We start from the raw sequence: 24,070 nt of genomic DNA, 5'->3' as shown, positions 1-24,070 counted from the left end.
GAAACCCCAGGCTTGACCCCCAGAATTGCATAAGCTGGTGATCCATGCCTGGTATCCCAGCACTTTGGAAGTGAATGCAGGAGGATCAGAAGTTTAAGGTCATTCTTGGCTAAATAAAGAGTTTGAATATAGTTTGGCTGCTTGAGACCCTGCCTCAAAATAAAACCCCACCAAATCCCTGCCCCCTAAAAAAAGGATTTATTTTGTAAAACTTTAAAGCATAGAAAGAAAGAGAATATAGTAAAGTGAACTTGCATTTATTTTGTATACACAGTGATCTGTATCTCACATGTGCTTTGCTGTCAGTGCTCTACTGTGAATTAATTTGAAACTGAAGTCTTATATACATATACACACATCTGTTGTTTTGAGGCAGGGTCTTACTGTATGTATCCCAAGCTGACCTAGAAATCACTCTGAAGCTCCAGGCAGGCCTTGAACTCACAACAATCCTTCCTATCTCAGCCTATCAAGTGCTAGAACTTAAGGTCTGTGCTACCATACCTGGCTCTAAAATATACATACATAAAAATTGTTTTTATAATACTAACTAAAGTGAGTTAGAGAGTGTATATGGGTATGCCACTTTGTATTTCTGGCTTTGGAGGCAAGTGCCTTGTGCCTTCACTGTTAAGCCATCTCTCCAGCCTGCTATTTTTGACTTTTTAAATTGTTAACTAGAAAAATTTACAGTGAACATTCAAATGCCAAAAGTTGATTTTATAAAGTTTTTTTTTTTTTTTTTTTTTTTTTTTGTCAGAGACCATATGATGTGTCCATACAAAGTTTCTACTTAATTAAAAAAAAAAAAAGCCAGACATGGTGGCACATGCCTTTAATACCAGCACTTGGGAGGCAGAGATAGGAGGATCGCTGTGAGTTCAAGGCTATTCTGAGACTACATAGTGAATTCCAGGTTAACCTGGACTAGAGTGAGACCCTGCCTCAAAAAACTAAAAAAAAAAGGGGGGGGGGAGAGATTGTGAGCTGGGTGTGTTGATTTATACCTTTAATCTCAGCTCTCTGGGTCAATGGAGGTAGGAGGGTCACCACAAGTTCAAGGCCAGCCTAGGTTATAGAGTGAGTTCCTGGTAGTCTATGCTTAAGTGAGACCCTGTCTCCAAAAGAGAAAAGAAATAGAAAATGATTACCACAAACTTCTTTTCTTTCCCTTTGTTTGGGGGGGGGGGAGAGGGGCAGAGAAAGAGAGAGAGTGAAAGCATGCCAGGAGGACCTCTAGCCTTTGCAAGCAAACTCCAGAAACATGTACTTCCTTGTGCATCTGGCTTATATAGGTGCTGGGGAATCGAACCTGGGTCCTTAGGCTCACAGGCAAATGGCTTAACCACTAAGCCATCTCTGCAGCCCACAAATTTCTTTTGTGGCAAAGTTATGGGTACTTTACTAGCAAGTTTGGACATGGAGTGTTTAGATAAAAATTTAGGGGCTGGAGAGATGGCTTAGTGGTTAAAGGTGCTTGCTTGTAAAAAAATGTCTGATAGCCTGGATTCAGTTCCCCAGCACCCATAGAAAGCCAAATGCACAAAGTAGCCGATGTGTCTGCAGTGGCAGGAGGCCCTGGTGCATTCATCCGTCTTCTGCCTCTCTGAAAAATAAGTATTTTTTAAAAATCTGGCACTGTGATTAGACTAGTATAATAGTGACAGATGAATAGAATAAAGAAAATGTGTTTTGGTTTTTGAAAATTATGTAAATTAAGGAAACGTCAGAAAATGCTATTTTCAATATTTTGTGTGCTTGTGTATAATTTTTCTTTTGATATTTGATTACATTTGTCATTTTATCCCACAGCCGAATTAAGAAAGTGGTTTCTATCTATGGAAGCAGCATTGATGTAGAGCTCCAGCAGAGGGCAGTAGAATATAATGCACTTTTTAAGAAGTATGACCACATGAGGTGAGTAAAAGAACCAGGTGGTGATAATAGTCATTTTTCTCAGTAACTCTTAGTGGAGACCCACTGCTTGTGCTTTTTTAACTGAGGCTATAACATTCTTTAGTTTTTGTTGCTTGGCTAGTTCTGTTTTGTCCATTTTCTGTTCTACCTATCCTCTAATATATTGTGGCCAGGCGTGGTGGCACACACCTTTAATCCCAGCACTCAAGAGGCGGAGGTAGTAGGATCGCTTTGAGTTTGAGGCCACCCTGAGACTACATAGTGAATTCCAGGTCAGCCTGAACTAGAGTAAGACCCCACCTTGAAAAACTAAAAAAAAGAAAAGAAATACATTGTGTGTCCCCCTCCCCCCAATGTATTTAAAGTTCACATCATTCATTTGATTAAAATGTGGGGCTGCATTTTTTTTTATAAGAGCAATAATCTCATTCAAATTACTGTTTGCATTTTGGCATTTATTTCCTTTTCTCATCCCTTCTATTATCCATCTTATTGATTGGAGACTGTTAGCACCTATATGTCTTTCTTTTATCTCCATCCCTGTCACTGAAAAAGTATGTTTTGTGTTTTAGGTGGACATTTTGTTCATTCAGGATTTCTTGTCCACCCTTAATCCTGTCAGGAATTTAGGTCATGTAATCTGCCTTCTATTTTAGTATATGTGTTGGGAGGGGCCAGGAGATGGCTGTCCATATTAGTCTTCAAAGTAATTGCAAGTGATTATTTTGTGTAGGGAGCCTGGGTTGACTGCCAGAATTTAACCACTTCAGATTCTTTTAGGTCTGCCCTACTTGAGAGAATGCCTGTCATGGAAAAAGTAACCACAAATGGCCCTACTGAGATTGTGCAGACAAATGGAGAGACAGAACCAGCTCCATTAGAGACTAAACCACCACCTTCTGGGCCACAGCCCACTAGCCAGGTAGCTTTTCATTCACTTGTTTGAGGTTCCTGACTATCTTACTGTCCCTTGTAGTTTGTTTTTTTAGTTGATACCTTTTTTAGGGTATGTGGATTGGTTGGTGATTCCCTTTCTTATTTTAAAGTACTGAAAGAACTTTGTATTAAATGTAGTTTAGATAAGTAACTAAAGAGGTAATGTGTTATTTCCTTGTTTAGGCTAATGATTTATTGGATTTATTGGGAGGAAATGATATAACGCCTGTTATTCCAACTGCTCCTACAAGCAAACCTGCTTCTGCTGGTGGAGAACTTCTTGATTTGCTGGGAGACATCACCCTTACAGGTGAGGCCAGAATGGAGCCATTCAGTGTTTGGGTAGGGGAAGTGGGCTTGGGAGAATGTCCTTTCCAGAACAGGAATCAGTTAAAGATGGAAAAGTCTCAGAGAGAAGCAAGAATACATTCTTCATAACATCTGGGTCATAAGCTTTATGTTAGTGCTCTAAAGAAAATTTATGGTATATTGTAAAGATTGACTTTTAATTTGGAAGAGTAAATGATTCATTATATTTTAAGATAGGACTTCTCTTTTAGGTTTGGAAAGAGCATTCCAGGCCTCTCTTTAAAAAGAGGATGATTGGGCTGGAGAGATGGCTTAGCATTTAAGGCAGTTGTTTGCAAGGCCAAAGGACCCAGGTTCAATTTCCCAGAACCCACATAAGCCAGATGCACAAGGGGCACATATGTCTAGAGTTCATTTGCAGCGGCTGAAGGCCCTGACATGCCCATTCTTTCTCTCTCTTCTCTCTTCCTCTCTCTCTAATAAATAAATAAAAATAGAAAAAAAGAGGATGATTAATAATACCTCATAAAGTGTTTGTGAGGACTATTGACCCATTTAATGCAATTCCTTTAGTAAATGTTACCATTTATTTCCTCAGTTTATGCAGCCACCAGTTTCACTGTACAGTTATAACATTGAATAGTTGTTTTTTAAAAGCCCTAGTAGGTGAAAAATTGGCTCTATTATTTGGTTTATTTCCCACTCAAAGAGATTGTTTAATATATATCCACGTTTGCATTACAGATGAATTTATTTGAACGTTATTTTTGGTGTCCTCAGTACATTTGTTGTAGTCTTTCTTTTTTTTTGTTTTTGTTTTTTGTTGTTGTAGTCTTTCTTAAAAAACTTTTATTGACAGCTTCTGAAATTATAGACAAAAAGTCATGATAATTTCCCCACCCCTACTTTCCACAAATCCATCCTCTATCATATCTCCTCCCCCTCCCAATTAGTCTCTTTTATTTTGATGTCATCCTCTTTTCTTCTTATTATGAAGATCTTATGTAGGTAGTGGTAGGCACTGCAAGGTCATACCAGGCCGTTTAGTGTCTGAAAGATTGCATTGTCAGCAGTGCTACCCTTCCTTTGGCTCTTACATTCTTTCTGCCACCTCTTCTTCAATGGACTGTGAGCCTTGGAAGGTGTAGTAGAGATGCTTCAATGCTGAACACTCCAATTTGACTTCTTCTAAGCACTATGTGATTTTTGAGGCCTCCCAGAGGTTACCACCATCTGAAAGGAGAAGCTTCTCTGACCAAAAGTGAGAGTGGCATTAATATATGGGTATAAACATTAAGGGAAGTGCTTATAGGACAGTTTAGTGAGCATAATATATGCAGTTAGTCAGAAAACAGCAGGCATCACATCCCCTATGGCTGTGACCTCCCCTGCCATAGGCGTTTGACTAGGTTTTCAGTGTACTTCTACTCCAATTAGAGAGCAGTTGGTTTCTTCTATACCAGACATGCCATTGCATTACAGCCATTGGCTCATTTAGCCTGGCTGGTCACTCTTAAGGCTTGCAATGTTCAGTTTTCCTGTATTTGTTAAGGTAATCATTATGTCCTAATATATGGTCTATATTAGAGAATGTTCCATGTGCTGCTGAAATGAATGTGTATTCTGAAGCATTTGGATGGAATGTTCCATAGATATCTATTAGGTCCATTTATTCTATGATGTCATCTAATCCATATGCTTCTCTGTTTATTTTATTTGGTTTTTCAAGATAGTGTTTCACTGTAGCTCAGGCTGACCTGAAATTCACTCCTTAGTCTCAGGGTGGCCCCAAACTCACAACGATCCTCCTACCTCTGCCCCTTGAGTGCTGGGATTAAAGGTGTGCGCCACCATGCCCAGCTTCTGTTTAGCTTTTGCTAGGATGACTTATCAATTGATAAGAGTGGGGTATTGAAGTCACCCACCTCAATTGTGCTTGGTGTTATCTGTGACCTTAAGTCTAATGGTGTCTGATGAAATTGGGAGCACCCATGTTAGGTGTATATATGTCTAAAATTGTAATGTCCTCCTGTTGAATTCTTTCTTTAATCAATATAAGATGACCTTCTTTATCCTTCCTAACTAATGTTGGTTTGAAGTCTACCCTGTCAGATAATAGGATAGCAACTCCTGCTTTTGTTCAAGGTCAATTTGCTTGAAATACCATTTTCTATTCTTTTACCCTAAGATACAGCCCATCTTTTATGGAGAGATGAGTTTCTTGGAGGCAACAAACAAAAGGATCCTGCCTTTAAAAAAAAAAAAAATTCTATTTATTTATTTGAGAGAGAATAGGCATCTCAGGGCCTCTAGCCACTGCAAATGAACTCCGGATACATGCACCCCCTTGTGCATCTGGCTTACATGGGTCCTGGGGAATCAAACTGGGGTCCTTTGGCTTTGTAGGCAAATGCCTGAAGCACTAAGCCTTTTCTCCATCTCAGGATCCTGCCTTTTAATCCATTCTGTAAGCTTGTGTCTTTTGATTTGGTCACTGAGACCATTGATATTAAGAGGTATTCTTGAATGGTTGTCTATTTATTATTATCATTTTTGTTTTATAGTGCTTCCTGTTTTTCCTTTCCTCTCTTTTATTAAACATTGAATATGGTTTATTTTTTCATGCTTTCTCATGTATGTGCTTTTCTTTCTCTTTAGCGTGAAGGATCCCTTCATGTATTTTCTGTAGATTTGGCTTAGTGATTATATGTTCCTTTAGCCTGTTTTTGTTGTAAAAAGTCCTTATTTCTCCACCAATTAAGATGGATAGTTTTCTTGGTTGACAGTTGTTATCTTTTAGAACTTGGAATACACACAAGCCCTTCTGACTTTTAAAGTTTGTGTTTAGTAATTTACTGTTATCTTGATGGGCTTTTCTTTATAGGCGACTTGATGTTTCCCTCTTACTGCTGTCAGTACATTTTCTTTGGTTTGTTTAGTAATTTAATTACAATATGGCAAGGAGAAGTTCTTTCCTGGTTTTGTATATTTGGTGTTCTAAATGCCTACTGTATCTGTTTGGCATCTCTTTCCCTCTTTTGGGAAAATTTTCTTCTTTCATTTTGTTGAAAATACCTACTGTGCCTTTGGAATGAAATTTTCCTTCTGCTATATTCTGAATTCTTGTTTGATCTCCTCATAGTGTCCCAATTGTCTTCAAATTCCTACTCATACCTTCCTATTAGTTTGTCTTTCTCTATGTTGGAACATTCTAGATCTGCCACCTTGTCTTGTAGTTTAGATATTCTGTCCTCTCCTTTATTCATTCTGCTGGTGAGACTTTTTATAGAGATTTTTGTTTGACTTACTGTGTTTTTCATTTCTAGCATTTCTCTTTTTAAAAATTAATTAACTTAGACTGGAGAGTTGGCTTAGTGGTTAGGTGCTTGCCTGTGAAGTCTAAGGACTCCGGTTTGAGGCTCGATTCCCCAGTACCCATGTAAGCCAGATGCACAAGGTGGTGCATGTATCCGGAGTTCATCTGCAGTGGCCAGAAGCCCTGGTGCGCCCATTCTCTCTCTCTCTCTCTCTCTGCCTCTTTCTATCTACCACTCTCAAATAAACAATTTAAAAAATTAATTTACTTGAGAGGGGGGTTGGAGAATGGCCATGCTAGGGCCTCCAGCTGCAGCAAATGAATTCAGAACACATGTGCCATCTTGTGCATCTGGCTTACTTGGGTCCTGGGGAATTGAACCTGTGTCCTTTGGTTTTGCAGGCTAGTGCCTTAATTGCTAAGCCAATTTCTAGTATTTCTTATTAGTGTCTCATTCTTTTTTGTAAAAATATTTTATTTATTTGGCATAGAGAGACATAATGGGCACACCAAGGCCTCTAGTCACTGCAGACATGTGCGCTCCCTTGTGCATCTGGCTAACATGGGTCGTGGGGGATCAAACCTGGGTCCTTTGGCTTTGCAGACAAACGCCTTAACTGCTAAGCCGCCGCTCTAGCCCTGTTTCATTATTTCTGTTTCCTTACTTCTGCCTTGCATTGTCCTCATTCCATTAAGTTGGTTTCCTGTGTTCTCTTGAGATTCCTTGAGGTGTTTGTTTTTCTTCTTTTTAAAAAATATTTTATTTATTTATTTGAGAGAGACAGAAGCAGATAGATAGAATGGATGCTCAGGGCCTCCAGTCACTGCAAACAAACCCCAGACACATGCACCACCTTGTGCATCTTGTGGCTTACATGGGTCCTGGGAAATCAAACCTGGTTTCTCAGACTTTGCAGGCAAGTGCCTTAACCACTAAGCCATCTCTTCAGGTTCTGTTTTTGTTTTTTTTTTGATTCGTTGGACATACGTAATCATTCTTTTGAATTCTTATTAGGCATTACTGTTAGGTCAGGACAAAATGGAGTTTCAGCAGGACAGAGATATAAGGAAGTGGGTCATCCACATTCCTCAAGAAACCACCCAGCCTAACAATGCCCCAGGTCTAGGTTTCCTGTCCCCTTATCTCTCATGACCCTTGGTTACTCCTCTGGTCTTGTACCCTAGCTATTTGAAATGTAAAGAACAAAGGAGTTCTTTCCCCTTCCACACCTTCTGCCAACTAAAGAACTCTATATAGCCTTCTATCTGTAATCTCAAAGTTGATTGTGCTCTGCTTTTGAGAGTCAGTCCTGGCAGCTCGTGTTTTCCTGAATAAAAGCTTTCATCTTTGCCTCAGAGTGGTTTCCGTGGTCTTGGTCACTCCTGAACTTTACAGTTACTTAAAAAAAATTTATTACTGATAACTTCCATATATATAGACAATAAACTATGATGATTCCCCTCCTTTCCCCTAACAATTTCACTCTTTATCATATCTCCTTCCCCTCTCCATCAGTCTGTCTTTTATTTTGATGTCATCATCTTTTCCTCCTATTATAATGGTCTTGTGTAGGTAGTGCCAGGCACTGCAAGATCATGGATATCCAGGTCATTTTGTGTCTGGAAGGGTGCATTGTAAGGAGTCCTACCCTTCCTTTGGCTTTTACATTCTTTTTGCCACCTCTTCTGCAATGGATCCGGAACCTTGGAAGGTGTGATAGAGATGTTTCAATGCTGAGCACTCACTCTTCTGTCATTTTGTCTTTGCAATATGGTGCTTCTTTTTCTTTTTAACTTCAATGTAGTTTAATTTGCATTTTCTTGATGGCTAAAGATGTTGAGCATGTTTTCAAATATTTATTGGCAATTGGTCTTTTTTTTTTTTTTTTCCTTCGAGATAGGGTTTCACTCTAGCTCAGGCTGACCTAGAACTCACTATGTAGTCTCAGGCTGGCCTCGAACTCAGGAGGATCCTCCTACCTCTGCCTCCCAATTTCTGGGATTAAAGGTGTGTGCCACCATACCCAGCTGGCAATTTGTATTTCTTCCTTCAAAAACTATCTATCCAACCCAATAGTCCGTTTATTGATTGGACAGTTTTTTTTGGTATTTAATTTTTGGAGATCTTTAGAGCGTCTATTAATTCCCCGTTGCATGTATAGCTGGTGAAGACTTTTTCTCATCGTGTAGGTGATCTTTTCTGTCCATTGGTTTCCTCTGTTTTGTAGACTTTCTTGTTAGAACTAGACTGTCTCTGGTTCTTTTTGGACTCTGACTACCATTTCATTGTAACTCTGTTTCCCAAGAGTGACCTAGAACACCCCCCTCCAAATTATGACTTTTTATGGAATGCCTCAAACGGCCTATAAAATTATTATTTTCCTGTAGTGTCTGAGTCTTCTCTCTTGTTTCATTTCTCACTCATTTGTTTATTTTATTGACAACTTCCATAATTATAAACAATATCCCATGGTAATTCCCTCCCTCCCCCCACTTTCCCCTTTGAAACTTCACTCTCCATCATATCCCCTTCCCCTCTCAATCAGTCTCTTTTATTTTGATGTCATGATCTTTCTTCCTATTATTATGGTCTTGTGTGGTAGTGTAAACTTATGATCCCAGCACTTAGGAGTTGGAGGCTATATGATCATGTTCAGCTGTAGATTGAGTTTAAGACCAGCCAGGTTACATGAGACTCCATTTCAACCCCCTGTGTGCACCCCCCCCAAGCCCAAATGCTCCATGGTTAATGTCAGACATTGACATTTTTTGCCATTTTGATACATATGAAGTGACATCTCACTATGGTTTTAAATTCTATTTCAATCATTACTATGATAGAATTACTTTGCAGTTGTATGATATATTGTATATGTGTGTATGTACACATGTTCATTTTTGCATAGACTCCAGAGATTGATGTCAGTTCTATTCCCCACTCACATTCTACCTTACTCTTTGAGAAAGGATCTCTTGGTAAACCTAAAGCTCACTAACTGACTTAGTCTAGCTAGCCAACAAGCTCATAAGATATGCTCTCTTCACCTTTCTAGCACTGGGATTACCAGTTTTTGATACCATGCTTGTATTTTACATTTTACTGGGGATCTGAATTCAGGTCTGCATGCTTGTATATAACAAGCATTTTACCCACTGAGCCATCCTCTCAGCCACTAGCATCCTTTCTATAAGATTCCCTTTTCATTTGGGTTGCCTCTTGTATGAATTGCTTGTTCATGTATCTTTACCATCATTATTTTTTCTTTTTACTTATTATTTGAGGTGGGGAAGAGAGAGAGAATGAGAATGGGCACAACAGGGCCTTCAACTGCTATAAATGAACTCCAGATGCATGTGCCACCTTGTGCATCTGGCTTATGTGGGTCCTTGGGAATTGAACTTGGGTCCTTTAGTTTTGCAAACACCTTAACCAGTAAGCCATCTCTCCAGCTGGACCATCAATTTTTTCTTACTGATTTTTAGAAGGACATATTTGTAACTCACAGTAGCTACCCATTTGTAATTATATAGCAGACATTTTTCCTTGCTGTGCTCATTCTCTGTTTTTTTGTTTACTTGCTTGCTTTTTTTGGGTCACAATTTTTAGTGACCAGAAGTTAGAGTATTTGCTTGTTTAATTCTTTTCTCTATTTGGTCTGTGTTTTTGCATGTCATTTAAGGAATTCTTTTCTTACCCTGAGATCACCATAATATCCTGTTTTATTGGTGAACTTTTCCCTGTTGGCTGAAGTTTGCTTTTCATTGTTTGTTTGTTTGTTTTCTAGGTGCTCCAGCTGCTGCTCCTACCCCTTCCTCAGTGCCACAGATATCCCAGCCCCCTTTTTTGTTAGATGGGCTTTCATCACAGCCACTCTTCAATGACATCGCTCCAGGTACAATTATTGTTACCATCATCACCTGGAGCACTGAGCAATGAGAGGTGGTTATTGAGGAAAGAAAGTAATTCTTTAAGCATCATGCTGACACCAGTAAGACTGATCTTCCTTTACTTTCCCAGGTATCCCCTCCATCACAGCATACAGTAAGAATGGCTTGAAGATAGAATTCACCTTTGAACGGTCAAACACCAACCCTAGTGTAACAGTGATAACGATACAAGCCTCTAATAGTACAGAGCTAGACATGACGGACTTTGTTTTCCAGGCTGCAGTACCAAAGGTACTACAATGTCTTCTTTCTCTTTTGACTAATAATATGCTGATTTTGTTTCATGCATTTGATAGTATGTTTTAATGTTTAGAGATCAAATTTGTAGATTTAGTGTAAGCTAACAATATTAAAACCATTATGTTTAATTGAAGCATGTTGGTTTTAGTAATTTTTCTTGGTTACAAATACTCTCATGGTTATGATAAAAAAGGAAATTCACTTGGGCGTTGTGGTACATGCCTGTAATCCTACTACTTGGGAGGGAGATACAGCTTGTGTTGATTGACACCAGTTCAAGGCAGCTTGGTCCAGCAGTGATTTCTAGGCCAGCCAGGGCTATGCTGCATAATAAGTCTCTTATCTCTAAGAAAATAATTATAGATTGTAATAGTAGAACAGAATCCTACAAGGGTTAGGTAGTGATAAGGGCATTGAATATAGGTTCAGTAATATATTACTATATCTAAAAACACAAAATCTAATACAGGTTATAAAGGTAAACTAAGGATAAGGGACTATTTGGTATTCTAGTCATTATAATTTTTAAATTTTCATCTCCTGATACTTGAGTGGGAGAAATGTTCTTCTTTCATTAACATTTAATTCACTGTTGATATAATGACAGTTAGTTCTGGAGAATTGAGGTTTTGTTTATGCTAGCCCTTAATTTATTTTTATTTTTTTGGTTTTTCAAGGTAGGGTCTCACTCTAGCCCAGGCTGACCTGGAATTCACTATGTCATCTCAAGGTGGCCTCAAACTTATGGCTGTCCTCCTACCTCCCCCTCCCAAGTGGTGGGATTAAAGGTGTCTGTCACCACACCTGGATCATAACTCTTAATTTAAGATGGGTTAGCAGTTAAGGCACTTGCCTGCAAAGCCTCAGGACCCATGTTCAACTGTCCAAATCTCACATAAGCCAGATGCATAGAAGTGAGGCCAATGCAAGTTTGCACATGCCCACTATGTGGTGCAAGTGTCTGGAGTTTGATTTCAGTGGCTGGGGCCCTGGTGCACCAATTTTCTCTCCTCTAAGAAAAATGAAATAACTACTTTCTTTAATTTTTATTTTTGGCTTTTCAAGGTAGTATCTCACTTTAGCTCTAGGCTGGTCTGGAATCCATTTTGTAGTCTCAGGCCAATTCAGAACTCACAGCGATCCTCCTACCTTTGCCTCCAGAGTACTGGGATTAAAGGTGTATGCCACCATGCCTTCTTTTTCTTTTGTGGGGGCTGTATTCACGGTAGGGTCTCAGTCTACTCCCTGGCTGACCTGAAATTCACTGTGTAGTCTCAGGCTGGCCTAGAACTCACATCATTTCTCTTACTTCTGCTTCCCGAGTACTGTGATTAAAAGTATGTGCTACCATACCCAACTTACATTTTATTTTTAAAAATATTTTTATTTATATACTAAAGAGAGAGAGTGAGTAAGTGTGTGCACTCCAGGGCCTCTTGCTATTGCAAATGAATTCCAGACACATTTTGTACACCTGGCTTTATGTGGGTACTGGGGATTGAACTCAGGCTGTCAGGCTTTGCAAGGAAGTGCCTTTAACCATTGAGCCATCTCTCCGATCTAGTTGTGTTAATTTCTGAATAATGAAAAATTTCTAATAAAGTTTAGAGTGAGTAGAATACAAAGGTTTTCTGTAAAAGACAGATGATAATTTTTTCTCTTATTATTGACAACTTCCATAATTATAGACAATAAACCATGATAACCCCCCCCCCATTTTCCCTTTCACAACTCCACTTTCCATCATATTACCTCCCCCTTTCCTTCCTTCTCTCTTTTATTTTGATGTCATCATTTTTTTTCTCCTATTATGGTCTTGTGTAGGTAGCACCAGGAACTGCAAGGTCATGGATATCCAGGCCATTTTGTATCTGGAAGAGTGAATTTTACAGTGCACAAAGGAGTCCTACCCTTTCCTTTGGCTCTTACATTCTTTCTGCTGCCTCTTCCACAATGGACCCTGAGCCTTGGAAGGTGATAGAGATGTTTCAGTGTTGAGCACTTCTCTGTCACTTCTGCTCAGCAGTGTAGTGCCTTCTGAGTAATCCCAAGGTCCCTGCCATCTGAAAAGAGAAGCTTCTCTAACCAAAAGTGAGAGTAGCGTTAATATATGGGTATGAACATTAAGAGAAGTACTTACTGGGCAGTTTGGTAAGTATAATATATGCATTTAGCCAGACAGCAGCAGTTGTTACACCCCTAGGGCTCATGACTACCCCTGTTGTAGGCTTTCAGTATCAGGCATGTATTCCCTCCCGTGAGGTGGGTCTCCAGTCCAATTAGAGAATGGTTGGTTTCCTCCATAACAGACATGCCACTATTGCACCCATTGGCTCATTTGGCCTGACTGACCCAACTTAAAGCTTACAGTGCCCACTGTTGTTTATCTCAATTGATAATGTCTCTCTCTTCCATAGAATTGCATGCAGCATAGCTTTTTTTCCATTTTTCTGTCAGCTGGTTTATACAAAGGACATTTTCAGCTCAGCTCCAGCAAGACTTCTCAGTGACCTTGCAGCCCAAGCATGTGAAGTCTTCAGAAATAGGGTCTTATCATCTATTGCTGGTGGGAAACCAGATAATTATTATTTTTAAAAAAGTTGTTTATTTTTATTTATTTATTTGAGAGAGAGAAAGAGGTAGATAGAGAGAGAATGGGTGAACCAGGGCTGCCAGCCATAGCAAATGAACTCCAGATATGTGCGCCCCCTTGTGCATTTGGCTAACATGGACCCTGGGGAATCGAGCCTCAAACTGGGGTCCTTAGGCTTCACAGACAAGCGCTTCACTGCTAAGCCATCTCTCCAGCCCCAGATAATAATTATTTTAAGCTATCTTTTCTGTGTTTCTACTCAGTACTATGTATCATACAGAAATTTCTGAAGACAATATATAAATGAATGAATATGGCTCTCCAATAAAATCTCATCTATAAAACCAGGTGTTAGGCTATCCTTTGTCTACTGTTGGCTTAGAAAAAGTGAGTTTTGTCTTTGCAGTGACCTGAGGTATGGCCTCAGACAGCATGCTTTTGGAGATTGATGATGCTTTCTGGTGGTTGTGGCTGATTTTCTACTCTGTGCTTATAGTTTTTCAGACCAGAATAATACAGGTATTTTTAAAGTGGTAATGTGAAATAGTAATTAAAGAATCACTAATAACTTCTGAGTCATCCTAGTGGTCATGACCATCTGGAAGTTGAAGCTTCTCTAACCAAAAGTGAGAGTAGCATTAACATACTGGTATAAACATTAAGAAAAGTGCTTATAGGGCGGTTTGGTGGATATAAATTTAGCCAGATACCAGCAGTAGTTACTCCCTTAGGGCTCTTGACTACCCTTGCTATAAAATTTTAACTAGGTTTTCAGTATCAGGCATGTATTCCTTCCTGTGGAGCAGGCCTCCAGTCCAAGTAGAGAGCCATTGGTTTCCCCCATAACAGACATGCCACTATTGCACTAGTTGGCACATTTGGTCTGGCTGACCAATCTTCAAGCTTGCGATATCCACTGCTGTTTACCACCGTTGATGACTTCTCTCTCCCATATAATTGTGTAAGGCCCCATGTTGGATATGTTTCAGAAAAAAGAAACTTAGTATCTTGTTTCGTGGGCAGCCTGTTCTGTAGTTCACAAAATAATAATGTCAATTCACTTGGGAGGCCGATTTAGGAGTATAATCATGAGTTTGAGGCCACCCTGAGACTCCTGAGTGAATTTCAAGTCAGCCTGGGCTAGAGTATGACTCTACCTTGAAAAACCAAAAATAAAATAAAGTAAAAAACATGAATTGTAACTTTTAGTATCTTTTTAATATTTTTACTTTATTATTATTATTATTATTTCTTTTTGTTTTATTTATTCTTTTCTTTTTTTTTTTTTTTTTTTTTTGAGGTAGGGTCTCTAGCTCAGGCTGACCTGGAATTCACTATGTAGTCTCTGGTTAGCTTTGAACTCACAGCATTTCTCCTACCTTTGTCTTCCAAGTGCTGGGATTAAGGCATGAGCCACCACACTTGATTTTTTTTTTTAATTTATTTAATTAATTAATTTATTTATTTGGGAGTGAGAGAGGGGGAGTGAGAGGGATATTGGGGACATTAGGGCCTCTAGCCACTGCAAATGAACTCCAAATGCATGTGCTACCTTGTGCATCTGGCTTACATGGGTCCTAGGGAGTTGAACCTGGGTCCTTTGGCTTTGCAGGCAAGCACCTTAACTGCTAAGGTGCTTTCCAGCCCAATTTTTAGTATCTTAAGTGATCTCTATTAGTAATAAAATACTTTTGCTTACAAAATTTTATCTTTTTAAAAAATATTTTTATTTATTTACTTGAGGGGAGAGAGAATGGGTGTGCCATGACCTCCAGCCACTTGCCACCTTGTGCATCTGGCAAGCGCCTTAACTTCTAAGCCTTCTTTCCAGCCCACAAAGTTTATCTTGACAGTAGAATTATATAAGTAAGAACCCAAATAATAAGCATATGCTTTGAGGTTGAATCTTTCCTAACATCGAACTTAGTCAAGAGTTCTTTCTTGCTCAGGAAGAAAAAGATTTTTAAAGTCTTGGTCTATAGAGTAGCTACTTAGTAGATAGTGCACTTTCACCCACACTCAATAGATTATGGTGCTTGGCTCTTCTTAGTCATTTTCTGTACAGGCTGGTTCTACATGAAATTTTTCTTAGGGTTTTTTCCCTCATGGAGCAATCCTGCGTGTGTTCCACTTACATATTAATGAGCTGGCTCTTTTAAACCTTTCCTTCACCTCCCATATAGGGGGAGGCCTTGACACATTCCACATTAGGCAGGCTTTAGAAAACAAAAAGTTCAAATGTCTGTGGAGTAGTCACCTGATTACACATAAACATAAAAGCCTATAGTTGGTGACTACTATGTTGGTTTATTATTTTTGGGAAGTTTTTCTTTTGGTTTCTTGCTGGCTTTTGTTTTATGCCATAGGCACTCAGTTTTACTTGGTGTAGGTTCATCAGTTGCTGTTAAATAGAGTTGTCAGAACAATAATTGGTTGCCTTTTGAAAAATAATATGATAAACAGTCTTATGTCAGAAAGAGGAGAGTGGCTCATTGCTCGTTTTCATAATTGAAGTCCCAACTAGCTGTGGATTTTTACACATACAATGAGTGACATTCAGCCCACCTACTCTGAACTTCTGGTATCTAGAAAACAGATACTGGCCAAAACTTGGGATAAACCTGTTTACTTAACTCATCAGCTAGGGGTTTAACTTTTGACTTGTTGACATCTCTGACATAACACTGTTACTTTTCTGAAGAGTGCCCTTTGTTCCTCTGCAGACTTTCCAGCTGCAGCTTCTGTCTCCTAGCAGCAGCGTTGTTCCAGCATTTAATACGGGGACTATCACACAAGTCATTAAAGTTCTGAACCCACAGAAGGTAAGTAGCACATTTAAAGCAGTTTCTGTGCATGGCATAAGCTCCTTTTCTAAAATCAAGTTTTGATTTTGTTTCTCTGGGTTTTTCTGACTCATAGTTAGAGAAGAGATCTAAGAAAATGCCTGGTCTAACTTCCTTCTTCTTTGGTAGAAGATAAATCAAGCACAGGGACATCAATTGGATTAGTGACACCCTATTAAAATGCAGCTAAAAAATTCTCTATTTTGAGGAACTAAAGGTATAGTTTTGAAGATTTAACAAAAATTTAAATCTGAGGTAAAATCATTTGTTGAACCAAATACCACATTTACTGCTAAAATTATTAAGCATGGATATCAAAATTGGAGGCATGTTAAGTGATGTAGTCAAATGAAAATAAGTTTGTAAACAAGCAGTAATATCCCTGTATCTTTTCAAAGAAACAAACTAATTTTACTTAAAAATTAATGACTGAAAATGATACAATTTCCATTTTAACAGTCTGCCTTTCTACTCTTCTTTGCTTTATTTTGATCATGTCATTAGTACACACACCAATTTGTCATCTGATACCTGGAGTTAAAATTTTCTTAGTGCATTAATATTTGACATCTGCCATATAAACTGTTATTTTTTTGTGTTCATTTTTTATTTATTTGAGAGTGACAGAGAAGGGGAGGGGGAGAATGGGTGCGCCAGGGCCTCTAGCTACTGCAGATGAACTCCAGATGCGTGTTTCCCCTGTGCATCTGGCTAATGTGGGTACTGGGGAATTGAGCCTCGAACTGGTGTCCTTAGGCTTCTCAGGCAAGTGCTTAACCACTAAGCCATTTCTCCAGCCCACATAAACTGTATTTAATAAGTATATTCTCTTTAAACTACTATTGTTGGGCTGGAGAGACTGCTTAGTGGTTAAGGCACTTGCCTACAAAGCTTAAGGATGCATGTTCAATTCCCCAGTACCCATGTAAGCCAGATGCACAAGGTGGCACATGTGTCTGGAGTTTGTTTGCAGTGGATTGAGGCCCTGGTGTATCCATTCTCTCTCTGTTTGCCCCACACCCCCAATGTCTCTTTCAAATAAGTAAATAAATAAAACATTTTTTAAAATTCCTACTGTTACCTGTGAGGTTTTTTTTTTCTTGTGGAAATAAAAAAGTTCACATTTACTATAGGGTTTGCAAACAAAGCAGTATATCTGAATATAGAACATAAGAAAATATGCTTATCTCATCTTTCTAGGGTCTTAGATGCAAGAATTGAATTTTTTTGCTCTGTTCCCAGTTAGTCCTTTTTTTTATTATTATTATTTATTTATTTCTGTATTTTCTTTTTTTTTTTTTTTTTAAGATAGGCTCTCGCTCTAGACTAGGCTGACCTGGAATTCACTGTGTAGTCTCAGGGTGGCCTTGAATTTATGGAGATTCTCTTACCTCTGCCTCCTGAGTGCTGGGATTAAAGGCATGAATCACCATGCCTGGCTATTTATGTATTTGAAAGCAGGGAGTGGGGAGGAAAGGGAGAGGGAATATGAGTGTGTGTGTGTTTGTGCGGGGGGGGGGGTGCTGAGAAAAAAATGGGCACTTCAGGGCCCCTGGCCACTGCAAATGTGGGTACTGGGGAATTGAACCTGGTCTAGTAGGTTTTGCAGACAAGTGCCTTTAGATGCTGAGCCATCTCTTTGCCCCCCCAGTCAGTCCTTTTGTAATGCATGTCTGAGGCCTACCATGTATTCTATGGATGTGCTTCCTCTATTTCTTAGCATGATAGTAGCCTTGGCTAGGGCAACAGGTGGTTTTGGTGGTGGTTGTTTGCCTGTGTATCAGTGTTAATAGACAGTATTTCTTTGAATTAATTTACTGACCTCTAAGATTATTTGTGGCCATTTGTGGTAAGCACATACCTTTAATACCAGCACTCCACTCAGGAGGCTGAGATAGGAGGACTGCTGTGAGTTCAAGGCCAGCTTGGAACTACAGAGTAAGATCCAGGTTAGCCTGGGCTAGAGTGAAACCTTACCTTGGGTTGAGGGGAGTTGGAGAAAGAAAAGAAAAAAAGTGTGTGTGTATGTGTGTGTGTATGTATCCATGCATGGTGGCATGTGTCTATAGTCCCAGAAATAGCTAGGAGAATCAACTGAACCAAGGGTTCAGGACTAGCTCTCCTCCCCCTAAAATGTATTTATGGACTCTGGGAGACTGGGAGATTTTGTTTCAATGTATTAATTTCTGGTTATCTTTTTCCTTCTGTAGCAACAGCTGCGAATGCGGATCAAGCTCACATATAATCACAAGGGCTCAGCAATGCAAGATCTAGCAGAGGTGAACAACTTTCCCCCTCAGTCCTGGCAATGAGGGTCCAGCACCATTCTCATTCTTATCCCACTCAATCAAAGGAACTCTGGGAAGGAGGTTGTGATTGCTGGCAAGTCCCCCCAACTGTACCATGGGCATGAAGAGCTGAAGAGAACTGTTGAGGAGGATTTTCCTGAAGTTATTGCTGACCTTGAAGCATCGTTAAAGACTAATGTCCTCTCCTTCGTTGTTGAGCCTGGCTGCTTCTGGAGGCTACTTTGCACTCTTCCTCCTCTTCTCCCTTTTCCGCACTTCATCCCTCCCATGTTTGCAGCCAGAATCAACATTCCCTGGGCCCCTGAGGCAGTAGCAGCTGTTCTGGAGGAGAGGACTAGAATTCTTGGCAAGAAAACACTCATTCTGTCTCTGCAGCCAAGAGTGGCCCCTTCTTTCTACTGTTGTATATCTGTGGACTGGGCAAGGTGGGGTATTTATTCCTCACCAGCTGGGTTACCATCTTAAGGCGCCTTTTATATCTGGCATTTGGAATGGAAATGTAACAATGGACATTAGGAAGCCCTGCCTTTTTCTGCTGGTTCTACCAATGTTTGAAAGAGGCGTTAAGCTCCTGGTAGCCTTTTCTGTGCATTGCTGTATACACACAGACACACATATGTATGTATGTTTGTTATCAAAAACTGGTTAGACCTTGAGAGGTTATTTGTAAACACTGGACAGATACAGTTAATAAGAACTTTTGTTGAGATTTGGCATGAAGGATATGGTGCTCTATTTGTAATAGAAACTTCCAAGGCTCTTCCAGCTCCCCTTCTCTCCATCCTTTAGCTGTAGTCATGAATTCTGATTTTCAAAGTCAATTTCCCTTAAAGTGCAAAGTGGACACCTTCTAAAAGATACATTACATCATTACTAGTTATTAATGACCCTATTCCCACTACAAATTTGAAAGTTTCTCCCAAGCCTGTCACTCACTATTTGCACTGTGGTAAATGAATGAGGTGGAAAGATGAATTCACTATTTCAAGAAGCAGACTCCTTAGCAAAATACCTATGCCCCTAGGAAGACAGCATCAGATTCATCCTGGAGCATATTGGAGTCATTTTTTCCATTACTCCAAACTTCATTTTTTAGTTCCTGAGCCTGGCTTGGACCTTGGCATTCCGTTTGAATTCCTTCTTCTAACTGGAATATTTGTGTTGTATCTGTAACACTGGCACTGAAATAAAGACCACACGGTTAAAGAAGTCTTTCCTATATTGTACTTTATGGTGTTGAAATGAAGCCTTGTAGCTTCCTTGTCCCTTATGTTAGAGGAAGTCTTATGGTCACCATAGAGTAGGGATATCCTTTATTGAGTCTGAGAAACTGGTCTTTTGAAAGGAATCAATCTCATGAATATCTGCATTAAAGATTTGAGCTTTTAAACTAGTGAGAGTGCCGAGTGCTTTTTAGAAAGGACCCTTGCGTTACCAAACCTTAACATTGAGTTGCTGGAATGAGGTGAAGGTGACTGTTCTGTGGTACATGTTGAATGTACTATGTACGTTCAAGTATACAGGCACCATGTCTAATATACTGCAGAAGAAAGAAAAAGTGGGGCCCACCTTGCTTTTAAAATGTTTGCAATTGTTACTGTATTGTACAGTATAATGACTACTTTGGCTTCAGTTTTAAACCTTGATACAAATATCCTTTACTCCCTGCTCCATTTCACCATGCCTTTACTTAAAATCTTCAGTGTCTTGTCAAACCTAGCTCTGTATCAGATGCTAGACTATTCCTAACATTTGGCAAACTGGAGTTAAACTAAAGGCTCCAAAAGGGAAAGTTTCTGGTCTTAATGGTCTTTTAAGAGCAAGATTTCCTGAAACTTACTCTGCTGAGTAAATGATTGGTTGGGTTAAGAGCAGGATATTATCTCCTGTTTTCAACAAAGTAAGTGTGGACTAGTGCATACTTCAGACAACTGCTTTACCTGTGCAATGAAAAACATCCTTTAAAAGTTTCTTGCAGACTGATTTCATTGGATAGATATTTAATGCTGTGAAACATGATAGGTTTAATGTTATGTTGGTGGATTTCTTGAATAGAATTTGTCTTAACATTCCTTTTTGTGTGGAGGCTTTATTTTCTCCCTTACATTTGTAGGTAACCAGCTCAGTTTTTTGTTTTGTTTTTTTTTTTTAACTGAGTTGAATCTGAAGAAATTTGCTCAAGACCAAGCCAAAAGACAGTGCTAGCTGATGGAGCTGGAAAAGATCTCTGCTGACAAAGCCTCCACACGGGTGATCTGAGTTTTGAGGTAGAGTTTATGATCATCCATGGCTGTATTGAGAAGGAATAAAATATCATGGCCTTAACACAAAGGGTGCTGTGTAGAGTATGGATTGACTCCAGAGACTAAAGGACTAGCAGCCAGGTAACTAACTGCCTAGGATACTGATGGTTGTGAAGACAGTTTCAAATACATGGATCTTTGAAAGCTTCAGCGTGCCTTAGTTTCTAGGATCAGCATTAGTTCTCCACTTACTTCGCCTTGCAGCTAAAAGGTGACATCTCATTTTTGTGAATACTTGCACATTTCAGTGATTTCTTTTCCAAGTGTAACCATTCAAGGGAGAGCAAATTTGGAAGGATTGTGCAATTCCAGAGCCAATGTGAAGAAAGTATTTTCTGTGGCCATTAAATAACCCCAGGGTGATAAACAGTGAGCCTCACTTACTTGGACAATTTCACATGTGCTTGTACCTCCTCTTTGAGAGTAGCTTTGATCCCATCCTTCTCTGCCTTCCCAAAGTCATCCTAAGGGAGAATTCATTTAAGTAATTTCAGAAATTTGTAGGGGGTTCTGCCTGAGAAGCTTCTCCCACAATGCTTTGGTGCTGTTACCTTGAGATGGTTTAGATTGTCATGGAAGTTTTCTGCTTATTATATAGTGCTCATTTGTTAATTTTAAGGTCTTTTTCACTTAAAGAAACATTCCTCAGTGTAACATTTCAGAGATTCCTTCCTCTTCCTCTATTACAAGATGTTTGTAACAACTTCCTGTCTCTCTCATATATGAAAATAGTTTTAAAACTGTCCAGCACTAATATTTCCATCTAATACATAACATGCTTTCTATGTCCTAGAAGTTGAAAGTTAGGGCATACTGCTGTTGAGGTTCAATATTTTTATTTTTTACATTGAAATGTTTGGGCCATGAGAACTAGAGGAAAGAGTTTGAATGTGTTTTTTTTTTTTCTTCTAGTGAATGTATTTTAACTACAGTGTCCTAAACTGAGAGTTAACAGAAAGTGCATATTTACAAACTTTATGGTTGGGAGGGTTGTATATGTCCCTGTGTTTGGTTTGGACGTGGGGAGGATCATTGAAGAGAAAATTGCTCAGAAAGTTCTGATGTTTAAAACACTTTTGACTAGCTTTGGCTCAGGAGGGTGGGGCTGCTGGTCGAACTGGAAATGAACTCTTTTTCAAGCAATAGCAGTGCGTGGGTCCCTTGGAGAAGGTTCCATTCCCAGATCCTGGAACACTTACACAGAAGAAAATGCTGACGCAGCCTGAAGCAGCTTGAGTGGTTGCTTCATGAACTTGTACAAGGCTAATTCTGGCTTCAAGATGGAGCATTCAAGATTTTTTAAAAAGAGAGCCTGCATTTGTGCTTTGTGTGTCTTGTTTTTGTTTTTATTTAGGGTCCTCATGGGAAAGAGCTTCTGACTCTTTCCTTTGTGAACTTCCACCGTGTTCCTGTAAAGTCCTTTTTCTTTCACAATGTTGTAAGTTACATTTTCATTAAGCCCCATCACATCTTCTTTACTGTAAAATTATCAAAAGGTTGTTTCCAAGTGGGACAGCTTATGAAGTTCTAATTATTGCAGACATATTTTTGAGATGTAAAAATTAAAATGAAATGATAAGTCTTAGAGGCGAGTGAGGAATAAAATGGATGTAAACATTTACATGGGATGCATTAGAACTCTGCTGTGTGTATTGTCTTTTGGTTGAAACAAATTATGAACAGTGACTAATAATAAAAAAGTCAATACTCAATGATTTAAAATTTGTTTCCTTGTTTTCTTACACATGAATTAGAAGCCTGTATGAATTCTTAACCCAGAGCTTTGAGCTAAACTTGCCTGGTAATATTCCTTTTAGACAGAAATATTACCCAGAGAGGAAACTGAACAATTAAAACAACTTGTAGATGTCATAATGGACAGTGAAAGAATTAAGAACAAGTGGGTAGTTTAACTGTAATATGATCATTTTTCATGTTTATCTTCTCCACAGAGGGCCAGCATAGAGTCTTAATTATAAGGGGTTTGTGTGTGCGGGGGAGGGGGGCAGTTCTGTGAATTATTTGAGAATATCTGGTTTAAAAGAAGAAGGCCTTAACCATCCAAAATGATTTGCATTTCATGGCTTGTTTTATGTGGATTTTTTTTTTCCTTGTAGGTCGAAAGCTTTAGGCTTTCAATTACTTTGCTGGTCCCTGACAGTCCCTTAATTGGGAAAGGCTAGGATATGATAGTCTCAGGATTAAAAAGCAGAAGGCTGTATGCCTTGGCATTTATCTGGTTTATGCAGAAGTACCCTTTGGCACTGCTTGATAAGCATTTCTTTAAAATTGCTTTCTAAATGGCTTAGGTAAAATTGATCTTTGTTTCTGTTATTAAATTTAGCTACATATAATTACATGAAAATATAAAAGCTACAATTGAAAAATGTAGCTAGAAACGTACCAAGTATCTACTTAACAGTGTAAATAACTGTACTTAGATTTGAAGTTCAATCCAGAGAGACCAAATTAATTTTAATCACTGTAAGAGTTTCTCTTCTATTACCTCCCCTAGTTCAACTGTCTGTTTCCATATTTGAAAATCAAAAAAAAAAAAAAAAAAAAAGCTTAATGGGCTAAGGGTGTGGCTCAGTGGTAGAGGGATTATTCAGCATGTATGAGGCCCTTGGTGAAAACAACTGTTCATGAAAAAAATCCCTTAAAACTTGTGTGTGTGTGTGTGTGTGTGTGTGTGTGTGTGTGTGTGTGTGTGTGTGTTTGAGGTAGGGTCTCACTCTAGCTCAGACTGACCTGTAATTCACTATGTAATCTCAGGGTGGCCTTGAACTCATGGTGATCCTCCTACTTCTGCCTCCTGAGTGCTGGTATTAAAGGCATGTGCCACCACACCTGGCCCTTCAAACTTTTAAAACAGATTTTATTCATTTATTCATTCAAGCAGAGAGAGAAGAGACAGACAGAATGGGCATGCCAGGGCCTCTAGCCTCTGCAAATGAACTCCAGGTGCATTCACCACTTTATGCAACTGGCTTTATGTGGGTACTGGGGTTGATCCATCTCTCTAGCTCTCCTTCAAACTTTAAAGTTAAGTAAATAATGCTTATTTAGAACCAAATTGAGGAATATCTGTTATCCCAGGAGAATAACAAAGGATTTGGGCCTAAAGATGACTTTGTTGTCACTCAAAGAGTGGAGCCTAGATTATTATTAATAGTAATTATTAATAATATTAATAGTATTTTGTGAATAGTATTTTGTGAAGATTGGGTAAAGCTTGTGGCATAAAGAATGTGTGTGTGTGTTTGCTTGTGTGCTCATGAGTGTGCTGGGGAGCTAGGGTGTGTGTAGCTGCAATAGGAAGGATAGGAACAGGAGGGATTCTAATGGCTTCTCTG

The 24,070-nt window shown here is 39.1% G+C and overlaps 1 protein-coding gene across 3 annotated transcripts in view; it reads left to right on the top strand.

Moving 5' to 3' along the window:
- Positions 1-22,436, top strand: part of Ap1g1 (adaptor related protein complex 1 subunit gamma 1) — a 122,170-nt gene extending 99,734 nt beyond the window's left edge. For all 3 annotated transcript variants that reach the window (XM_004659555.3, XM_045146608.1, XM_045146601.1), the window contains 7 exons: positions 1,813-1,917; positions 2,698-2,839; positions 3,037-3,163; positions 10,264-10,371; positions 10,497-10,657; positions 15,983-16,081; positions 18,313-22,436. In XM_004659555.3, coding sequence (XP_004659612.1) covers positions 1,813-1,917; positions 2,698-2,839; positions 3,037-3,163; positions 10,264-10,371; positions 10,497-10,657; positions 15,983-16,081; positions 18,313-18,414 — 844 coding nt within the window. In that variant the 3' untranslated portion in view covers positions 18,415-22,436. The remainder of the gene's footprint in view (positions 1-1,812; positions 1,918-2,697; positions 2,840-3,036; positions 3,164-10,263; positions 10,372-10,496; positions 10,658-15,982; positions 16,082-18,312) is intronic.
- Positions 22,437-24,070: the final 1,634 nt, after the last annotated feature.

The sequence above is a fragment of the Jaculus jaculus genome, chromosome 1, assembly GCF_020740685.1.
Source record: "Jaculus jaculus isolate mJacJac1 chromosome 1, mJacJac1.mat.Y.cur, whole genome shotgun sequence".
Taxonomy (NCBI): Eukaryota; Metazoa; Chordata; class Mammalia; order Rodentia; family Dipodidae; genus Jaculus; species Jaculus jaculus.
The sequence above is the reverse complement of the archived record's forward strand: the minus strand, read 5'-3'. Positions and strand labels throughout refer to the sequence as shown.